The 19,797-nt window shown below is 36.6% G+C and overlaps 1 protein-coding gene across 1 annotated transcript in view; it reads left to right on the top strand.

Moving 5' to 3' along the window:
- TANC2 (tetratricopeptide repeat, ankyrin repeat and coiled-coil containing 2) overlaps positions 1 to 19,797 on the top strand; it is a gene marked incomplete at its 3' end in the record, with an annotated part of 353,474 nt that overhangs the window by 166,216 nt on the left and 167,461 nt on the right. Inside the window, exon 5 of the mRNA XM_082861750.1 lies at positions 5,331 to 5,441. Coding sequence (XP_082717876.1) covers positions 5,331 to 5,441 — 111 coding nt within the window. The remainder of the gene's footprint in view (positions 1 to 5,330; positions 5,442 to 19,797) is intronic.

The raw sequence follows: 19,797 nt of genomic DNA, 5'->3' as shown, positions 1-19,797 counted from the left end.
AAAATACAGTTTTCTCTTTCCAGATAAATTTTCCACTGTTTCTCTCTACTTTGTTAACAATTCTATAGTTCAGATCTTTTTCTCCTATGTTTTCTTCTAAGGATTTTATAACTTTAATTTACATTCAGATTTTTGACCCATTTTGAGTTAATTTTTGTATATGGTATAAGATAAGGGTCCAACTTCATTCTTTTGCATACACATATCCAAGTTTCCCAGCGACATTTATTGAAAAGACTATCCTTTCCTCATTAAATGGTCTTGGTACATTTGTCAAATCATTTGACCATAGGTTTTATTTCTGGAATCTCTATTCTGTTCCACTGTCTATATGTCTGTCCTTATGCCAGTACCACACTGTTTTAATTCTGTAGCTTTATAGTAAGTTTTGAAATCATCATGAAGTTTAAGATCTCCAACTTCATTCTTTTTAAGATTATTCTGGCTATTCAGGATTCCTTGAGACCCATATGAATTTTAGGATGAGTTTTTCTATTTATGCAAAAAGTGTCATTGGATTTTGATAGGGTTTGCATTGAATCTATGGATCACTTTGGGTAGTATTGCCATCTTAACAATATTAAGTCTTCCAATTCGTGAACAAGGGTTATCCTTCCATTTATTTGTGTCTTTAATTTCTTTCAGCAACATTTTGTAGTTTCAGTGTTCCAAGTCTTTAGCTTCCTTGATTAAATTTATTCCTAAGTATTCTTTTTGTTATTTTAAATTGAATTGTTTTCTTAATTTCTTTTTCAGATTGTTCATTGTTAGTGTATTTTTGTGTATTGATTTTGTATCCTACAACTTTGCTGAGTTCATTTATTAGTGGAATCTTTAGGATTTTCTACATTTGAGATTGTGTCATCTGCGAACAAAGATAATTTTACTTCTTCCTTTCTAACTTGGGTGCCTTGTATTTCTTTTTCTTGCCTATAGCTAAAGTCATTTTACCCTCCTTTCACATTTAGTAGATACGATATTCATTTGACAGTGAATTTGTTTTTAGATGAAGCTTACTAAATATGCTTTTAATCTCAAAACCAACTTTGTGAAAGTACTTTCTTGGTACTTTATATTCTGCACATCTTTATATTTATCCTTCAGTTCTCATTTTCCTGGTCTTATCTGCCTCCATACCATTCTTCCATGAATATCTGAGTCTTGTGACAGTTTATCCCTAAAAATTCCCCTTTGTTGTGAAACTTTTATTAAAGACAAATATTTCAATAGTTATTAAAATTTATATTTTAATGCCTTTGTAATTGCTTGAATTAGGTGTGGTTCAGCATCATCTATAGCATCTCAGTTTACAGAGGATCTCCATAGGTGGATTTTCTCTTTCACCATTAACATTTCTTTGTGATATATCTGAGTGCTCTTATTACCCCATCCTCCACCCCTCAGTGATCTTGGTAAGAATTAGTGAGTATAGACATATTTGGTCTCTCTTCAAAATAGGTCCCAAATAATGGATACTTTATTACTTGGAACTGTTTAAAAAAAAAAAAACCATAACACAAGAGTTATATTGCTAAAAGAGTGACTGAGAAGAAATCCTAACTTTCACGATAGACGTTACTTCTTTCAGAGATGAGGCCTTGATTTCTGTTTTCTTTCAACTTTTTTCTTAGAAAAGGCCTTTTAATGATCTGTTTTCATGAGGTATTTATAGATCTCTCTCTCTCTAATTCAGTGTCTACAAACTTCAGTGTGCTTCAGAATCACTTGGAGGGCTTGCTAAGCACAGATTGCTGGGACTGTACCCTCTTGAGTTTCTGATCATCAGCTGATTTGACATGGGGTCTGATCATCTGCATTTTTAACCAACTCCCAGATGATGCTGTGCTGCTGGTCCAGGCACCACAGTTTGAGAACCAGTGGTCTAAATCATAGTGTTTAACTTTCTTTATGTACCCACATATTTCTCATTGTCTAACCTAGACCACTTTGATTTGGGTATTCTACCACCTTCTAAGGTATAACATGTTTTCTTCAACATTATTCCCTTCTCAATTTTAAAAACAAAATTGGTAATATCACCATTTTTGTCATTCCGCCATGCCATCTTAAAGGTCTTTGTTTTACCCCTCTCACACACACAATTCAGACTTTCCAAATAGTGCTGCATCTGTGACGGTGATAATGATGACAACAACAGCAGAAACAATGATAAAAACAGCTAACATTTATAGAGGAGTTATTCTGTTCTAGGCGCTGTTCTGAGCATTTTATTTGAATTAATTAGTGTAATCCTTAACAACTCCCCCATGGTGTAGCTGCTGTTATTAGCTCCAAGTAACTGATGAAGAAACTTAGGCACAGAAGAATTCTCACAGCTAGGAAAAAGTGGAAGAGATGGGATCTAACTTAGGCTTTCTGGTTTCAGGGCTCAGACCCTTCATTCCTCTCTTATCCAACCCCTCGTTACTATATTACCGTGTTACACTGCCTCTCCATGCTATGTCTTGGAACCACATGCTTACTTTGTTTTCCATAGCCATTGCCCTCCCTGCTCCATGTCTTAATAAACTCCTAGATGAACTATATCATCATATCCAAGCACTATGCTAAGTACTTTACATGCTTGGAATTATTTAAGCCTCATAATAATCCTGTGACTTTTTGAGAAAACTGAGCCTTAGTAACGTTAACTAACTTGCCCAGTTTCTTATTACTTATAAGTACTAGAGCTACAACCTCAATCTCTGAAATGACTAAACCCATATTCTTAACCAGTATGCATCCTCCTCTCAACTCTGCCAGATTCCCAAACTCAAGTCTCTTACAGCATAAGAATCATATTCCCATTGTTGGTAGTAGTTTCCTGTTATCTCTCATGTCATAATAAAATACCTGGTTTGGTTTTAGAGTCCCCTACCCATCTCATTTCAACCACTTTTTTAAAAAACTATCTGGTAACCCTTTTGACAAAGATTTCTTTTACCCATCTGATTAATCTTATATACCATTTATTTTACAATAAAATATATTGGAATTCTAGGCTTCCAAATGAACTACTGTGTCCCATCTTCCATGTTGACCTGTTATGTTCTCCACCAAGTAGTGTTAAGACTATTGGACAATCTGTCATGCCTGTGATTGTACCTCCTCTGTGTGATTGACTTACAGGTAACACTAGTTTTCTGTAATTTGACTGAGAGTGACATTATTATCTACCTTATAGAATAGTGAAAATTCATTATTAGACATGTACAGTGTCCCATGGATCACAGTTAGAGATGAAGGTAGAAAAACAGAATTAAATGTCCAGTATGAGCTATAAAGGTAACAGTTGGGATTCCCTGAGAAGGGAAAAGAGAAGTCTGCATGGTGTTGAGTTTCACAGATGTCTAGGATCCTGATTTTCCCCCTTGACTCCATCTCATAATTCTTAATACGTTCTTCATACCTCCCTCAATTTCTCCTGCCATCTTTCAATTTCCTTCTTACATATCTACCCTAAGTTGCTGATTTCTGTCTGTCTACTAGCCCCAAATTTCATTATAGAAATTGTTATTAAGATTTTTAGATGTATAGAGTCCCTTGAACAGGGACCAGGGCTGTCTTTGTCAGAACTCAGCAGGTAAAATAATTATTCTACTGCCATGATAAAATAGAATAATAAAATTCTAGTAAAGGACTTAAGAGATTTAAGAATTAGATTATAATAATTTCTCCTATACAAAGCAATATTGGATAAATAAAATGTTTCATTTTCGAATTGGTGAGATTAGAGTGAAAGAGATTCTAATATTGGCTATAAGTAGCCTGCAGGTTTGCGTATAAATCATTTGAGATCTTCGATTGTGATAGTGATTTTTAAAAATAGGCTCAAGTTTTACCTCTCATCAGAGGTGAGGGTTCTGCTATTCCAGAGCTTGCTTTTGGCAGAGAACCATACTGTTAGCACCCTTAGCCTTTGTTGCCATGGAGACAGTAAGGCTTTAATTTGTTTTTGTTAACATACACTTAAAATATACATACATACCTTAAGATTTAAAGTGTGGTTTAGTTGACTGCAGGTTTTGAGTATTGGCACATATCAAAAATATTTTCTATTTTTTAAAAACTTTATATTTTTGTTCTCCAAAGAAAATAGAGGAGAATTCTGGTCATTGTAATGACAAAGTTTTATATTACTTTTTACAGGGTGTTTTAGGAATAACTTAAAATCCCCCTGTGAATCAGTAATGGATGAGGATTTTGAAGAACATGCAGAAACTTTTGAAAAAAGTAATGTGATCTTAAGCACTCACATGTCTGGGACACCTATAGTTATGATATGTGTAATGCATATAAGTCAATTTCAGATTCAGCCGTTACTTTTGCACCAGTATTATGCTAAGCACTTTCACCCTATTACAGTTTATTTAATAGAACTCAGTTTAAAAGTACCAAAGCAATCTTCATAATTATAACTTTTAATATATTTAACTGATTATTTAAATGTATATCAATAATGTTCCTTAACTTTTCCCCCTAAAGCCATTAAATAAAATTTATATGAGCTTTCAATATGAAAACTTTCAATTCATGAATTATACTTTTTTCGTTCATTCATTTCTTACAAGAATGAATGTTTTCCGTGGCATGCAATATTACTGTTCCATAGACCTCATGATTATATTTGTAACTAAATCACATCTCTTTATCTTTAGCATCCAGTTGTAAACTGGCATGGCCTAGTTAATATTTTAGTCCACTAGCAGTTTTGACTTCTTACCTAACAGCTGAGCAGTTAGATAATTGATTTCCTTGTTAAGCTAAATATCAATAGATTAATCTTACTTAAGGTATTTATCACAACCCAGTATTATATAATAGTTATTTCTAGATAAAGAAGACTTTTGATTACAATTATTATAAACAAAATCTTAAAACTTAGTCCTATACTTTACTCAGTCAATACCTGTATTTAACGGCAAAGGAAGACAAAATAAGAAAGCTCTTGCTTTATAAGGAGAGAGAAAATAGCTAAAGGTGATAGACAGTTACAACTTATGCTCATAGTTTTGATTATTAGATTTTAGCTTTTCCAGTGTGCAGTGACTTTTTAACAAGACCCATCTCCTCTATGTAGAATGCAGTTAATTTTTTTTCTGGCACAAAAAAAATAGGGTAACCTGATCTGAGTCTGACAGAGTGTGTCGTTCATTTAAGTGCTTCCATCTGTTGCCTGCTGTTCCCCTTACTCATGACCCCTCTATGTTTCTCTTTCCTTTCTCTTTCCCTCTGTTTCTCTTTCCTTTTTCTTTCTTCCTTCCTTTCTATTTTCCTCTCTCTTTTTTTTTTTCTCTCGCTCTCTCTCTCTGTCTCTCTTTTGTCCTTAGCCCCTCTGAGGAAGGCAAAGTTTGTTGAGAGCCCACGAATTCCAGAATCCGAGCTTGGCTCACCAACCCTCACTTCAGCTCAGAAACTGGACGTGGATGCATACTGCCCTGGTAAGCATGCATGCAAAGTATCTGCTTTGAAAGAGGGAGGTTTGGATCAGGCCCATCAAGCGGAGCAGTGTTTTGCACGTATATTATTCATAAAAACATAGCCGCTACCTCTTTTGCAACTGTGATTGCATATTCTCCTCACTAGAGCACTGTTTTTACTGAACATCCTTTTTGATTATTGATATAATTATGTAAGTATTGAAAACAGCTTCAAAGATAATTTTCAAAAGAATTAAAATAATTCAGTAGATACGTTTTCAGGGTGATTTTTGTGATCTGAGATACTTGAAATTTTGCTTTGGCCATGTGCAGTCAGGAACGTTCAAGTGTGAATAAAAATGTTCATTCAACACTGGCCCTTTGCATATGACCTTTTTTGCCTAATCCCTGTTGGTTTTCTGGACAGTTACAGAAAATAGTTGTGATGTTGGAAACATTATACTTGAATTAAAAAAGAAACATTATAGGTTCCTGATTTGGACTCCTGGACTCACTGTTAGAAATACCTCTTCTCATGAATGGCCTGTAAGCACATGTGGGAGTTCACTAAAACCCTTCTTGTGTGGGAGCAAACCTGAGACAGACTCATTATCAAGGCTTAGATTCTTCCAAACTTAGACGAGTTGCCTGGCAACATCCTTTACACTCACTCTACAGTGAGTCTGTAGAGCTGTGTCAGAAATGTTCACAGCTCTAGTTGAGTATACAGATCAGAGCTTCAGTAAAAAACTTTACAAGACTTGGTTTTAGGTCTTTTGTTTATTCCTGCTCATTAAAATTGCACAGTGGATGCAACTACTACATATTTAGAGCATTACAGATCAGCAGAATAAGGTGATTTCTAGTTCTAGGGAAGTTATCAGTAGCTGTAATCTGAAATAGCAGGATACTATACCTCTGAAGCCAAATAAGACATGTTTTAAAAAAAGACAGTAGGCAGAAACTTGAGCCAAACCTAATCAGAGACATTTGATTCTATGAATCAGTTTTGAATATTCAAAGACCTAGGGGATTTCGCTTGCAGGTTGCGGAAACTTGGGCTTCATCCGCTGTTGTAAATGACTATTCAATTTAAATCGATCGCAGATATGTGTTAGGAATAGCTTTTCTATTTCTAAAAGGAACAAAATTTTTTCATGTTTTGAGGTACTGTCACATTTCTTGGGCAATGGAATATTATGCTCTGCATTTCCTTACGCAAATTTTAGTGTAATAAAGTAAAATAAATAAATGCACTAATTCTCTATTCCTGCATTGAGTTTTGGAAGAGAAACCCTATCAGAGGCCTTTTCTTTTCCAGATTTGCAAATCACAATGATTGTAGGGAGACTAATCTTTCACTTCCTGATTGCCCATCTGACATCCCTAATCTAATCTAGCTTTTGTTATTGTCAAGAAGCAAGGTAGCTGCTGTTGGTTAGATTGCCAGTGCTGAATCACTGTGAAAAATCTTGTCCGTGTTATTACTTACGTATATTTTCCACAAGCAGGAATCTTTGCTGAATTGGAATTGAACCAAACTAAACCTCAGTTAAGATTTTCAGAAAACCGGGAAGAAACTAAAACATATTGCCAAAATGTTAATTGCCATACACTGCAGTCTCTCCTTTTCTTATCTGAAATAGATTTAAGGCACAGAAACTTTTTAATTTGTTCTTTTATAGTAAAGTTATTAAGCTCTGTGGAAATAAGTTTCTACTGAGATAAGATTAGTGACTTGAGGGTTGAAGCTATTATCTTCTACATAGTACCAAAAATTAACAATAAACAAATGAATTTAGTAGACTCATAAAGCAAACAAATAATCCATCCTCTTTGAATTTCTCTTGCATAGGATATATTAACCAAATAATGATCATATTTTATTGTATACTCATGCATAATAGTGCAGTTAAAGCTAGTGATCTGAAATCTTCCTGTCCACCTGCTTTATTCATTATCACATGCAGATTTAGGAAAATAGTATATCAGACAGAGGCAACAGTCCTAAGCTAAAGGTTAAACGAGCAATAGTTCTCAAATTTGAGCATGCTTCGAGAATTACCTGGAGGACTTGTTCAAATACAGATTGCAAGACCCACCCCCAGAATTTCTGATTCAGTAAGCCTGGGTGGGTTGAGAATTCAATTCTCTAACAAACTCTCAGTTAATGGTGAAGCTGCTGGTTGAGGTGCCACACTTGGAGAACCAACTGGGTTACAGGGCTGCTGGAGGCTGCTTACAAACCTATAGAGTTCATTCTGCTGTTGACTTCTGAGGAGTAATTGGGGATGTTTCCTTATTATCTTAACTTAAACCTTTTGCTACCTGTATTTTAGGTGGGAAGAATGAAGCTTTTGTGTCTGAAAAATTGACATATATTTTTCCTGATCTGTCTTTTTGTACATGGTATCTGTGTACCCATGACTAGTTTTCAGTGTTGTCCTACAAGAAAAAGGAAACTGTGGATCAAACCAGAGCAAGTTGTTGATATTTGGTCTGCAGAGTTTAGGGAAAGCTGCAATGGGATATAGCTGTTGATCCAGAATATTTGTCTAATAAACTGAAGGATTCAGTCTGCATAGCATTAGATTCTAGAATACTTAATTTGTTTTACTCTTCCTCAAATCAGATTTGTTACATGCAGAAAACCTGAGGAAAAGTTACAAGTTAACAGTATGTTTTGGTTCTGCAGCTGAACCGTGGAGATGATTGATGATGTTATATAACTGAACTACCAGAGTAGGCGAGGTCAAGTGAATTGTGTTTGATAATCGTCTTACAGTGGGGAAATTAGGCCTAGAGAATTTAAGTGATTTGTGGAAGGTCACAAGCAGGATTTATTGTTGAACTCTTGAAGTGGACACAGTATAGTCCAGAAATACATTGTCCCTAATTCTAATTGCTGTGTAAATTCTATAAGCACCCCTTGACTGACCCTTAAATTAAAAAGTAGAAAATTCAGTTTTTTCATATGAGACAGGGCTGTATTCTCTTCTTAGGGTAACCAACTGATATCAGTGATTTCAATAAAACAATTCCCAAAATAAAGGAACATGCTCACCCTACACTCTGACTTTTCTACCTACAGCATTAGTTATTAGCTGTGTGATTTTAGGCAAGTCACTTAACCTGTCTAAGCCTGTTTCCTCAGTTGTAAAAATGGAAATGGTAACCTTAGATTAATAAATCTAGAGCACTTAGCACAATGCTTGTTTTATAGTAAATGCTTATAAATGTTATCTAATTCTGTTATTATTATAGTGATGATCCTGAGGTGTATAACACAAGATTTTAAAGTTTTTCTAAACAATCAGGAAAAACAAGGTGTAAAGGTTTAGGGTCATTTTTAATTAAATGTGTCTTATTGTGTTTCAATTATGATTTTCCCCTAACTAGTTCTGTGATCTTAAGCATGTCATGTAACATCTCTGTGCCTCAGTTTCCTATCACAGCAACGTTACATATAACATAATGTTACTTATATAATTTAACAAATTAAGTATATATTTGTATAGATACATGAGTACACATTCAAAGGGGAAAATGTCCAGAAGAATACCCCAAACTAACATCGGTTGCCTGAAGAGGGAGAGATTTGCGATTGGTTGGGTGTCAGAGGAGAAAGTAGCATTGGTGAGATAAGGATCACGTTAGCAGTGGTTGTATCTGGCTGGTGGGATTACAGATGATTTTACTTTTCTTTATTGGGCAATATATGTTAGTGAATGAGAGCTCTGGTTCTGAAATCAGATCTGAGTTTAATTCCTGACTCTGTCGCCTACTAGCTATGTGAATACATGTAACATTCATAGTCTTAAATTCCTTGTCTATAAGATTGTGATAAAAATAGGTCTTTTTTAATTTTTTACAATAAATCTATCTCGTAGAGTTGTTAAGGTTAAGTAAAATAATGTATATGACAAATGATTAGCTCAGGCAAAACAAACGAGGAGATATGTAGCACCCTTCCTGTTATTGTTGTTCATCATCATCATTTTCTTCATTTTCTAAAATTTCTGCAATGAATTTGTATTGAAATTTTTCAGTAATCAGGTGCTGCTAAAGGATAGCAACATTCCTTATGTCTTAGTTTTTAGTTTGCATGTTATAACACATAATTTCAAGTGTAGAAATGACCCTTGATGCAGATGGCAGGCCACGTTGACAGTTTTATAGGACTTTTGACTACATGTGCAAGGTTAAGGGCCAAAGTCCAGACCAGTGTTCTGAAAATAGACAGGCTTTTATCCACAGCAGATACTTTCAGAGGAATTTGAGATTAATCTTTTTGGAATAGATTCTTTTAAATCTCTTTAAAAATGGCACTGTCCTTCAAAGGACAGTGTTATTTAAGGTGACAACAAAATTAAGATGTATTTACAACTCAAGAATGGAAGAGAGTTTTATGATACTTATTTGAAAGTACATACTCATATTTATATAGTTTTTGAATTTGTAAAGGATTTTTCATTTGGATTTCTTATCAGCATGGTACTCTGTAGCACAAGTACAAACCACTGTTGATAGATGAAATATTTTACACAAAGTGAGTAGTTCCTTGAATCCTCTTTTTCCAACTCCTGTATAGTCATGGTCATTCCACTTAGAAGAAAAGGATGATTTGTTTTCTCATTTTCTTCCTTCCATGTTTTTCCTGAAAACATTATCAAATGTTATCTTTATCCTAAATAGTTAGGCATGCTTCTTTTTTTTTTTCTTTTGGCTATGAATTTTATACTTTAGACATAAAACCCTCTGATTTTTGATTGGTATATGGATACCAGAAGCCTTTTTCTTGTAATTCACGTCTTCTGTTATGTTGTATTTGTATTCCTTAAGTCTACTATGTTGTAAACACAATAAGTATACAGCAAGATTTTTAACCTGAATTAAACAGGTGAGCTTTAGGGAGGCGGGTTCTAAACTCCTTAAAATTACATACAAACACCATTCTATATGCATATATGTACTTCTTCCTATAACAGGTTCTCAAAATGGTCTGTAACACATACTTCCCCCCACCCCCAAGAAAAAGGAAAAAAGAAATGCTGTTATAAAGGTTGACATGAAATGAAGGTTGTTAATGGTACAACTGTTAGAACAACAACAACAAAAAGCACCTAAAAGTTGGATAGTGGACAGACTTGTAAATCGGATGAAGGGTATACATGAACTTCAGTGCTGCCCTGATCGGGATATGAAAGTCAGTATAGCAACTAGAGATAGGAAGCAGAGAGATAAACAGGAATAATTTCAGTATATTTTAAGTATGAGAGATACTGCCTAAAAACTGATTATGAACATAAACACACCAAAGAGCTAGAATATGAAAATAAATAGCTTTTCATCTGCACACTCCCTTATCCAGTAGTAAGTTCTTAACATGTTAGAAAGTTCTTTCCATGGACAGATGCTTTGTTGAATAGAACTTTTCACTTTGAACATTTTCAGTTGTTTTATTGATTCATATTTTATCATTATGTAAAAGGTTAACCATCTTTTAACTAACTTTTAGATTAACTTGTTTCAAGGTGTTTTGCATCACAAATCGTAAAGACTTGGGCTGTGAGTATGGTGCTTAGATCCATAATTTAGTTAGATATCCAAATGGACAGTTTCTTCATTAACTCTGAAAACCCTTTTAACTTTTGGTTTTTTGAGGCAGTAAAATGCACTAGTTTAGACAACAGACCCTGGAGCCAGACTGCCTGTGTTCAAATACTGACTCTGCCACTTAGTGCTTGTGTGACCTTGGGCAAATTACTTAACCATAAGAATGATTACTTTCCTTATCTGTAAAATGGGGATTATAATATTACCTGTATCATAGGAATGCTATGAAGATGTAATAAAATATGTAAAATAATAAGGACAACTATGTGGTCCATAGTTAGTGCTAGATAACTCTTAGCTACAATTTTTAAAGTGTTTCGGAGACTTTACTACCCTTTATCTAAGAATGTTATGGGTAAGGTTATATCCTTTTTATGAGCGCTTTGCAAAGAGGATAAAATTACACGTATAACCTGTTGTCACTGGCCTGTTTTCATAAGCAGTCCATGTATAGATACTAAGTTTTGTGGGTTTTGGTTGTTTTTTTAGTGGAGGCAGCTTTTCATAATGGTATATAGCCCTGGGGTCAAATGAGCTTGGTTAAGTTCTAATTATGCCACTTACTAGCTGTATAACTTTTATTACTTAATCTTTCTAATTTTCTGGTTCCTCATCTGTAAAATAACCCTACTCCATAGGGTGTGATGATTAAATAAGATAATACACATAATGTGCTTAGCACAATGTCTGGAACATCAGTTATTATGACTAACAACATCTCTCACATTTATATATTATTATACATTTATTTCTAAAAAAAAATGTTTTGTGTTTTTCTTTTCCTAAACAGTATATACATTCCGGCAGCCCAATGTTCATGAAAAATTCAGTGGGAACAAGGAAGAGACAGAAAGCTATTCTTGACTTGTGTTTTTTGTTTTTGTTTTTGTTTTGTTTTGTTTTGTTTTTACTGTGGGCGGGCCTCTCACTGTTGTGGCCTCTCCCATTGCGGAGCACGGGCTCCGGACGCGCAGGCTCAGCGGCCATGGCTCACGGGCCCAGCCGCTCCGCGGCACGTGGGATCTTCCCGGACCGGGGCACGAACCCGTGTCCCCTGCATCGGCAGGCGGACTCTCAACCACTGCGCCACCAGGGAAGCCCCTTGACTTGTGTTTTGATACCTAAGAAACTAGAGATTTATGAATTTTGTATCTGATATCACCACTGCCATCCTTCATCTCTAAGTCACTTAAAATCCTCTTTGTCATTTTGTTTTTTCCTTATCTGGAAGTTATTCATTATAACATTTTTTTTAACATCTTTATTGGGGTATAATTGCTTTACAATGGTGTGTTAGTTTCTGCTTTATAACAAAGTGAATCAGTCATACATATACATATGTTCCCATATATCCTCCCTCTTGCGTCTCCCTCCCTCCCACCCTCCCTATCCCACCCCTCCAGGCTGTCACAAAGCACCGAGCCAATATCCCTGTGCCATGCGGCTGCTTCCCACTAGCTATCTACCTTACATTTGTTAGTGTGTATATGTCCATGACTCTCTCTCGCCCTGTCACATTTCACCCTTCCCCCTCCCCATATCCTCAAGTCCATTCTCCAGTAGGTCTGTGTCTTTATTCCTGTCTTACCCCTAGGTTCTTCATGACATTTTTTTTTCTTCTTAAATTCCATATATATGTGTTAGCATACGGTATTTGTCTTTTTCTTTCTGACTTACTTCACTCTGTATGACAGACTCTAGGTCTATCCACCTCATTACAAATAGCTCAATTTCGTTTCTTTTTATGGCTGAGTAATATTCCATTGTATATATGTGTCACATCTTCTTTATCCATTCATCCAATGATGGGCACTTAGGTTGTTTCCATCTCTGGGCTATTGTAAATAGAGCTGCAATGAACATTTTGGTACATGACTCTTTTTGAATTTTGGTTTTCTCAGGGTATATGCCCAGTAGTGGGATTGCTGGGTCATATGGTAGTTCTATTTGTAGTTTTTTAAGGAACCTCCATACTGTTCTCCATAGTGGCTGAACCAATTCACATTCCCACCAGCAGTGCAAGAGTGTTCCCTTTTCTCCACACCCTCTCCAGCATTTATTGTTTCTAGATTTTTTGATGATGGCCATTCTGACTGGTGTGAGATGATATCTCATTGTAGTTTTGATTTGCATTTCTCTAATGATTAATGATGTTGAGCATTCTTGCATGTGTTTGTTGGCAGTCTGTATATCTTCTTTGGAGAAATGTCTATTTAGGTCTTCTGCCCATTTTTGGATTGGGTTGTTTGTTTTTTTGTTATTGAGCTGCATGAGCTGCTTGTAAATTTTGGAGATTAATCCTTTGTAAGTTGTTTCATTTGCAAATATTTTCTCCCATTCTGAGGGTTGTCTTTTGGTCTTGTTTATGGTTTCCTTTGCTGTGCAAAAGCTTTGAAGTTTCATTAGGTCCCATTTGTTTAGTTTTGTTTTTATTTCCATTACTCTAGGAGGTGGGTCAGAAAGGATCTTGCTGTGATTTATGTCATAGAGTGTTCTGCCTATGTTTTCCTCTAAGAGTTTGATAGTTTCTGGCCTTACATTTAGGTCTTTAATCCATTTTGAGCCTATTTTTGTGTATGGTGTTAGGGAGTGATTCATTATAACATTTAAAGTTAGGGAATTCCCTGGCAGTGCGGTGGTTAGAACTCTGTGCTTTCACTGCCAAGGGCCTGGGTTCGATCCCTGGTTGGAGAACTAAGATCCCACAAGCCTTGTGGCCACCAAAAAAAAAAAAAAAAAAAAATATATATATATATATATATATATATGATATGGGAAGTGTTGGTTATATTCTGTTTATCATTATTGAGTACCCTTGTGAATATAGGTCCTTGTATTGGTTATCTATTGCTATATAACCAATTACCATAAAACTTGGTAGCTTAAAACAGCAACATTTACTGTCTGACAGTTTCTGTGGGTCAGGAATCTAGATGCTACTTAGCTGCATTCTGTGGGTCAGGGTCTCTCACAGGCTGCAGTCAAGATGCAGCCTGGGGAGTTTCCTGGCGGTCCAGTGGTTAGGACTCTGCACTTTGAACCAAGGGCCCAGGTTCAATCCCTGGTCAGGGAACTAAGATCCTGCAAGCTGCAAGGAGCAGAAAAAAAAAAAAAAAAAAAAAATGACAGCCTGGGCTGTAGTCATCTCAGGGCTCAACTGGAAAAGGCTCCCCTTTCAGGTTTATGCACATGGTTGTTGGAAGGATTCAGTTCCTATGGGCTGTTGAACTGAGGGCCTCAGTTCCTTGCTGGCCTTTACCAGAGGACACCCTCAGTTCCTCACCACGTGGGCTTCTCCACAGGGCACCTCACACATGACAACCTGCTTCATGAGAGCAAGCAAGCAAGGGGCAGAGAGAGTGCAAGCAATATGAGGGTAACAGTTTTTTATAACTTAGTCTCAGAAGTGACATCCTGTCACTTCTTGTTGTATTCTTTTCATGAGAAGCAAGTCACCAGGTCCAACCCACACTCAAAGGAGTAAATTGAAATTTTAAAGAAAGTTGTTTAAATGAAGCAGTGAGTTTTCCTTGCTTTTTCTACGTATTTGATATGTACCTTTCTGTGTTCTGGAAGCATGAATCCTTCTCATCCTTGTCTTCCAATAGAAGAGTTCCATAGTATTCCTGGTATCCTACCCTTTTATATTCAGAATTCCCCTGCTGCCCTTCTAATAACTGTCTGTAGTTCTTTCTTCTTGCCTAACCTATACTACTATGGTCCAGTGAAATACTTGTTCCTAGAATGGTGTTTTTCTCTTTAAGTTTGGGTAACTACATCATGTTATTTTAACGTGCAGGTTCTAGAATAAATTCCAGATTTGGAAGCCAACAGAGAATACATTTGCCATTTAGACAAAGGTGACTTTTGAGGATAATACTTTTCTTACTGTGAGCAATATATAAATGCCTTGCTTTCCACGTTAGAATACATTGTACGATGGGTAAGGAAATCCAGGTCAGTAGGGGAATACTATGGAAATACTGTATTACACAAGTAACACATTTTTACCATATTTTGTATCTCAAACATATGTCTGTTCAAAGCAGTTGTTAGAAACCTCAGTTTAAAATCCAAAGGAACATTCAATGATAAACATCAGTCTTACAGATTTCAGTGAAGCGTTTAAGGTTCTTGAGCTTGTCAAATACTGCTTTTCATTTCAGCCAAATAGTCCTCATCATACATTGACGTGCACATAGTACTTCTTGTACATTGGGGGCAATTATGTAGGCAAGGAAACTAGTGTAAGTTTTGCCAAGCAATGAGTACTTTCTATCTCTAGGCGTCCTGCCTCTACAGTGATTCCCACTTCCAATGGGAGAGAATCAGAATAGTGGGATGTTGTAATGGAAGATTATAAGCATTTAAAAGCCTGTTCTCTTAGCTAAGTGCTAAAGTAATGAATTTTTTAAAATGCGAAGAGTCCCTAATCTTATAAAAATTTTATTCCTAAATAGCACAAGGGAGAACCACTGTCTGTGTGTGTGTGTGTGTGTGTGTATATGTGTGTGTGTGTGTGTGTGTGTGTGTGTGTGTAGGACTTTTTCCCCCATTTATTTGTGTATGTCTAAGTTATTAATAAAAAGTATAGGGGCTTCCCTGGTGGCGCAGTGGTTAAGAATCCACCTGCCAATGCAGCGGACACAGGTTCGAGCCCTGGTCCAGGAAGATCCCACATGCCGTGGAGCAACTAAGCCCGTGTGCCACAACTACTGAACCTGCGCTCTAGAGCCTGCGAGCCACAACTACTAAGCCCATATGCCACAACTACTGAAGCCTGCGCACCTAGAGCCCATGCTCTGCAACAAAGAGAAGCCACCGCAATGAGAAGCCCACGCACCACAACGAAGAGTAGCACCTGCTCACCGCATCTAGAGAAAGCCCGCACACAGCAGTGAAGACCCAACACAGCCATAAGTAAATTAATTAATTAAAAAAAAAAAGAGTATAGGGTTATTAGGAGATAAATTTACTTTTTAGGGAGCATTTTTTTCCTTTTCCAGCTTTATTGAGATATAACTGACATATAACATTGGGTAAGTTCATTGTGTACAACACTATCATTTTATATATATATGGATTACTGATGACGTTTATGGACAGCCTCTCCAGAAAATTGCACCCACGTGCAAAATTTTGCATATTGTCTGAGTTTTGAAGAAATTAATAAAACATTTAGGTTTGTTTGCCCTGTGTAATAGTTTTATCTGAAAACTAGTCTAAGCAAACCAAAATTAATAAGAATCAGACTAGAGTCTTCTAAGGAAGTTACATTATTGCTAACTTCCATTCCATACCCTAAAGCTAGGTATCTAAATAATGCAACTGTAGAGATTCCATAAAAGTTGGTTCTTTAACTTAGGCTCTAGGTGAGTTAATTTAAAGAAGGCAGTTATTTAGGAAGGAAGTAGGGGAAAGGAAGGGTAAGTAGGAGAAATTCAAACACTTCTGTTTTAAAGAGATGGGGTCCTGTGATTAAAGGTTCCTTAGATTTCTCTGCACCTGCCCCAACTAAGGCACTTTTTTTCCCTCAGTTGAGGATTGACAGTGACCTGTGTCACTGGTACCCTGACATGGATCTAGTTTTCCCATCTACATCCAGGGACCATTCTTCCCTATTTTCTGCCCTCCTGATCCTCCATATTGAGAGGTGGCTCTCACTTAGAACTATGGAAAACATCTCAGACCAAGACCACCATCTTAACCTCCAACTTATATTTAATTTTAAAACAGTAGACACATTTTTTGAGATAAGGTATTCAAAAACTGTTTAGCAAGCACATTGAAAAGAAATAGAGTGCCTTCAGCCTGGCTGTATATTCTGCAGCTCAACATACACTTTATCATTTCCTGCTACCATCACCCCTAGCCATGCCAGATATATTAAAATTTCTTATATCCTGAAGGTATTTGGGTTTGCAACCTCTGCTGTGGGTTACAGGAAGTCGTTAACTTTTTTTAGGAGGTGGCAAAGAAGAACTGGAAGATGAAAGAATGAAAATTTCCCTTACTCTCTCCCTATTAAAACATGCAAGTTCAGGAGATTCATAGACTTCCAAAAGTGTATCATAGGATCTCACATCAAGAGTTCTTGATTCAGATCATTCATTAGCTGACATAAGCTACTATTTAGACTATCATTTGTTATTAGCTGCTGTGGTTTAGCTCTGCTAGGAGGAAGCATTGTGCATGATTGAACAATTGAAATGTAATGTTACTTTAAAAAGAGAAGAACTAAAGGAGAATTTCCTCAACCAATAACCTCTAGTGGTGTTAGGGAAATATTCACCTTTTCCAACACGGTGTTCATCAAATGACTCTTATTCTTGTAACTCTCCCACTGCTCTCTCCTTCCTCCATCTCCACCACTCATCTTCCCACAGACTCTAGCTCTTTTCTACCACATTTTTACAATATTATATTAAGAATAATCTTAAAAGATTGACTGTACTACTCTAACCCTATGACCTTTATCATTATTTCTTTTGCCTATTATTCTGCTAATTCTCTTGCCTTTTCATACCCCTAATTATTTTTGTGTGCTGGATTTAATATTTGAAAATATGTGTAGAAATAATCTGAAAGTAGGATGATTTCTTTTTTTTCCAGAGAGGGTTTTCATTTGCTTCTGCCACCTGTGACCAGTTCAATCCAAGTTCAGGGTGTGAAGTTTTCCAAGCCAATGAAATGACACAAATCGGTACTGCAGGACCTAGTTTACTTCTGGTTCATCTTTACCCTTAGGTTGTAGCTCTTAAGGGTCTCAGCCTAAAGTATGGGGCGTTTTACTAGATTTCCCACTCCTGGAAGATCCTAGACTCCATTTTTGTTCCCCTGACCTTGTGAGACAGCTAAACACACAGCTCAGCTGCTCAGTCATTTCCTCCCTATTAAGAAATGCCCCCAGTGCTAAAGTGGCTCTCCGTGCTGGGCAAGATCTCCATTTCTGATTTCCATCTTCTCCCTGTTCTTATAATGATGACTTACCACCATCTTGTTGGATCTTTAATGCTTTCCAAAAGATTTTTAAAATATATTTTGTCCAGTTTTTAATAATTGTCATCAGCTGGAAGGTTTCCAATTACTAAAAGATCCCTACCATCATTATTTCCTTTGGGGGAAAAAAATTCTAGCATTTGTATTTGTAGATCATGTATACATCTGAAGGTATGTATACATTTTTATTTTTCTGTTCTGTGCTCCCCATGAAGCTACATGGGAACAGACTGTATGCTAAAACAGTCTTAGAACACTACCTCTTTGGACAAACCAGTCCCCATAAATTCTGGGAGCTATCTACTAAGAAATTGAACTGATAGTATTAGCCGGTTGATTAAATATCAATATAAAGAACTTCTCTTTTCAAACAGGCCTTTAAAAATTATTTATTTATTTATTTATTTATTTTAATTTATTTATTTTTGGCTGCGTTGGGTCTTCATTGCTGCACATGGGCTTTCTCTAGTTGCTGCGAGCAGGGGCTACTCTTTGTTGCAATGCGCGGGTTTCTCATTGCAGTGGCTTCTCTTGTTGCAGAGCACGGGCTCTAGGCACGTGGGCTTCAGCAGTTGTGGCACGTGGGCTCAGTAGTTGTGGCTCTCGGGCTCTAGAGCTCAGGCTCAGTAGTTGTGGCGCACGGGTTTAGTTGCTCCACAGCATGCGGGATCTTCCCGGACCAGGGCTCGAATCCGTGTCCCCTACATTGGCATGCGGATTCTTAACCACTGTGCCACCAGGGAAGCCCTGAAACAGGTTCTCAGAGTTGGTTCATGGTCCATCTCTTTGAGCAAGTTGTCTCCTGTTTGGACTTGGAACTTAATCTCAAAGAAATTAGTATTTTGCATCAAAATTTTGGCAAGTTTTGCCAAGTGTGATTATGATATTACCCATGATACTGAATTGTTGAAAAACGTGCCTTTCTGCGCCTGATGTCTTTCTGGTGTTATTTGATCTATTACTATTAGATTGGGGAGGAAAATGTCTGTTTCATCCAGTCACAAATCCCAAATATATTTCATAGATTACTGAGGTAAGTTAAACATTATTATGTTTTCAGCTTTCATCTTACCTTCTACAATAGCCGTAATAGTTAAATTATAATTGTGAGTGAATGAAGCTGATGTTTATATTGCTGCCAGACAAAAAATTTTAAATAGGGAATAGGAGTCATCATGCAAAATGATTGGAGAGTTTCTTTAGTGTTTGAAGAGGATCATGAGACACAAGCTTACTACAGTCTGGCTTTCTATTGCTTGGCTCTGTTGCAAACCAATTTTAAAAGGAATGTTCTAATCTGCTGGTTAATGTTTCATTAAAACATTGAATATCAAAAGCCATGTAATCTATTTTTTGTATTTACCACAAAATTCCTAGTACATATATTAAAGACTCAATTTTCTATTAATCTATGTAAATCATCTTTGATACTATAGAACAGAATGCTACCCTTAAAATGTAAAGGTATTATTTGTTTCATATAAATAATTTTTTTGTTTATAAGTCTTTTTTTTTTTTTTTGCTGTATGTGGGCCTCTCACTGTTGTGGCCTCCCCGTTGTGGAGTACAGGCTCCGGACGCGCAGGCTGAGCGGCCATGGCTCACGGGCCCAGCCGCTCCGCGGCATGTGGGATCTTCCCGGACCAGGGCACGAACCCGTGTCCCCTGCATCGGCAGGCGGACTCTCAACCACTGCGCGACCAGGGAAGCCCTGTTTATAAGTCTTAAAGTGAAAGAACTCTGGTTAGAATTCATTTGTATA

The sequence above is a fragment of the Leucopleurus acutus genome, assembly GCF_964270905.1.
Source record: "Leucopleurus acutus genome assembly, chromosome: 19".
In the NCBI taxonomy this organism is placed as follows: domain Eukaryota; kingdom Metazoa; phylum Chordata; class Mammalia; order Artiodactyla; family Delphinidae; genus Leucopleurus; species Leucopleurus acutus.
The sequence above is the reverse complement of the archived record's forward strand: the minus strand, read 5'-3'. Positions and strand labels throughout refer to the sequence as shown.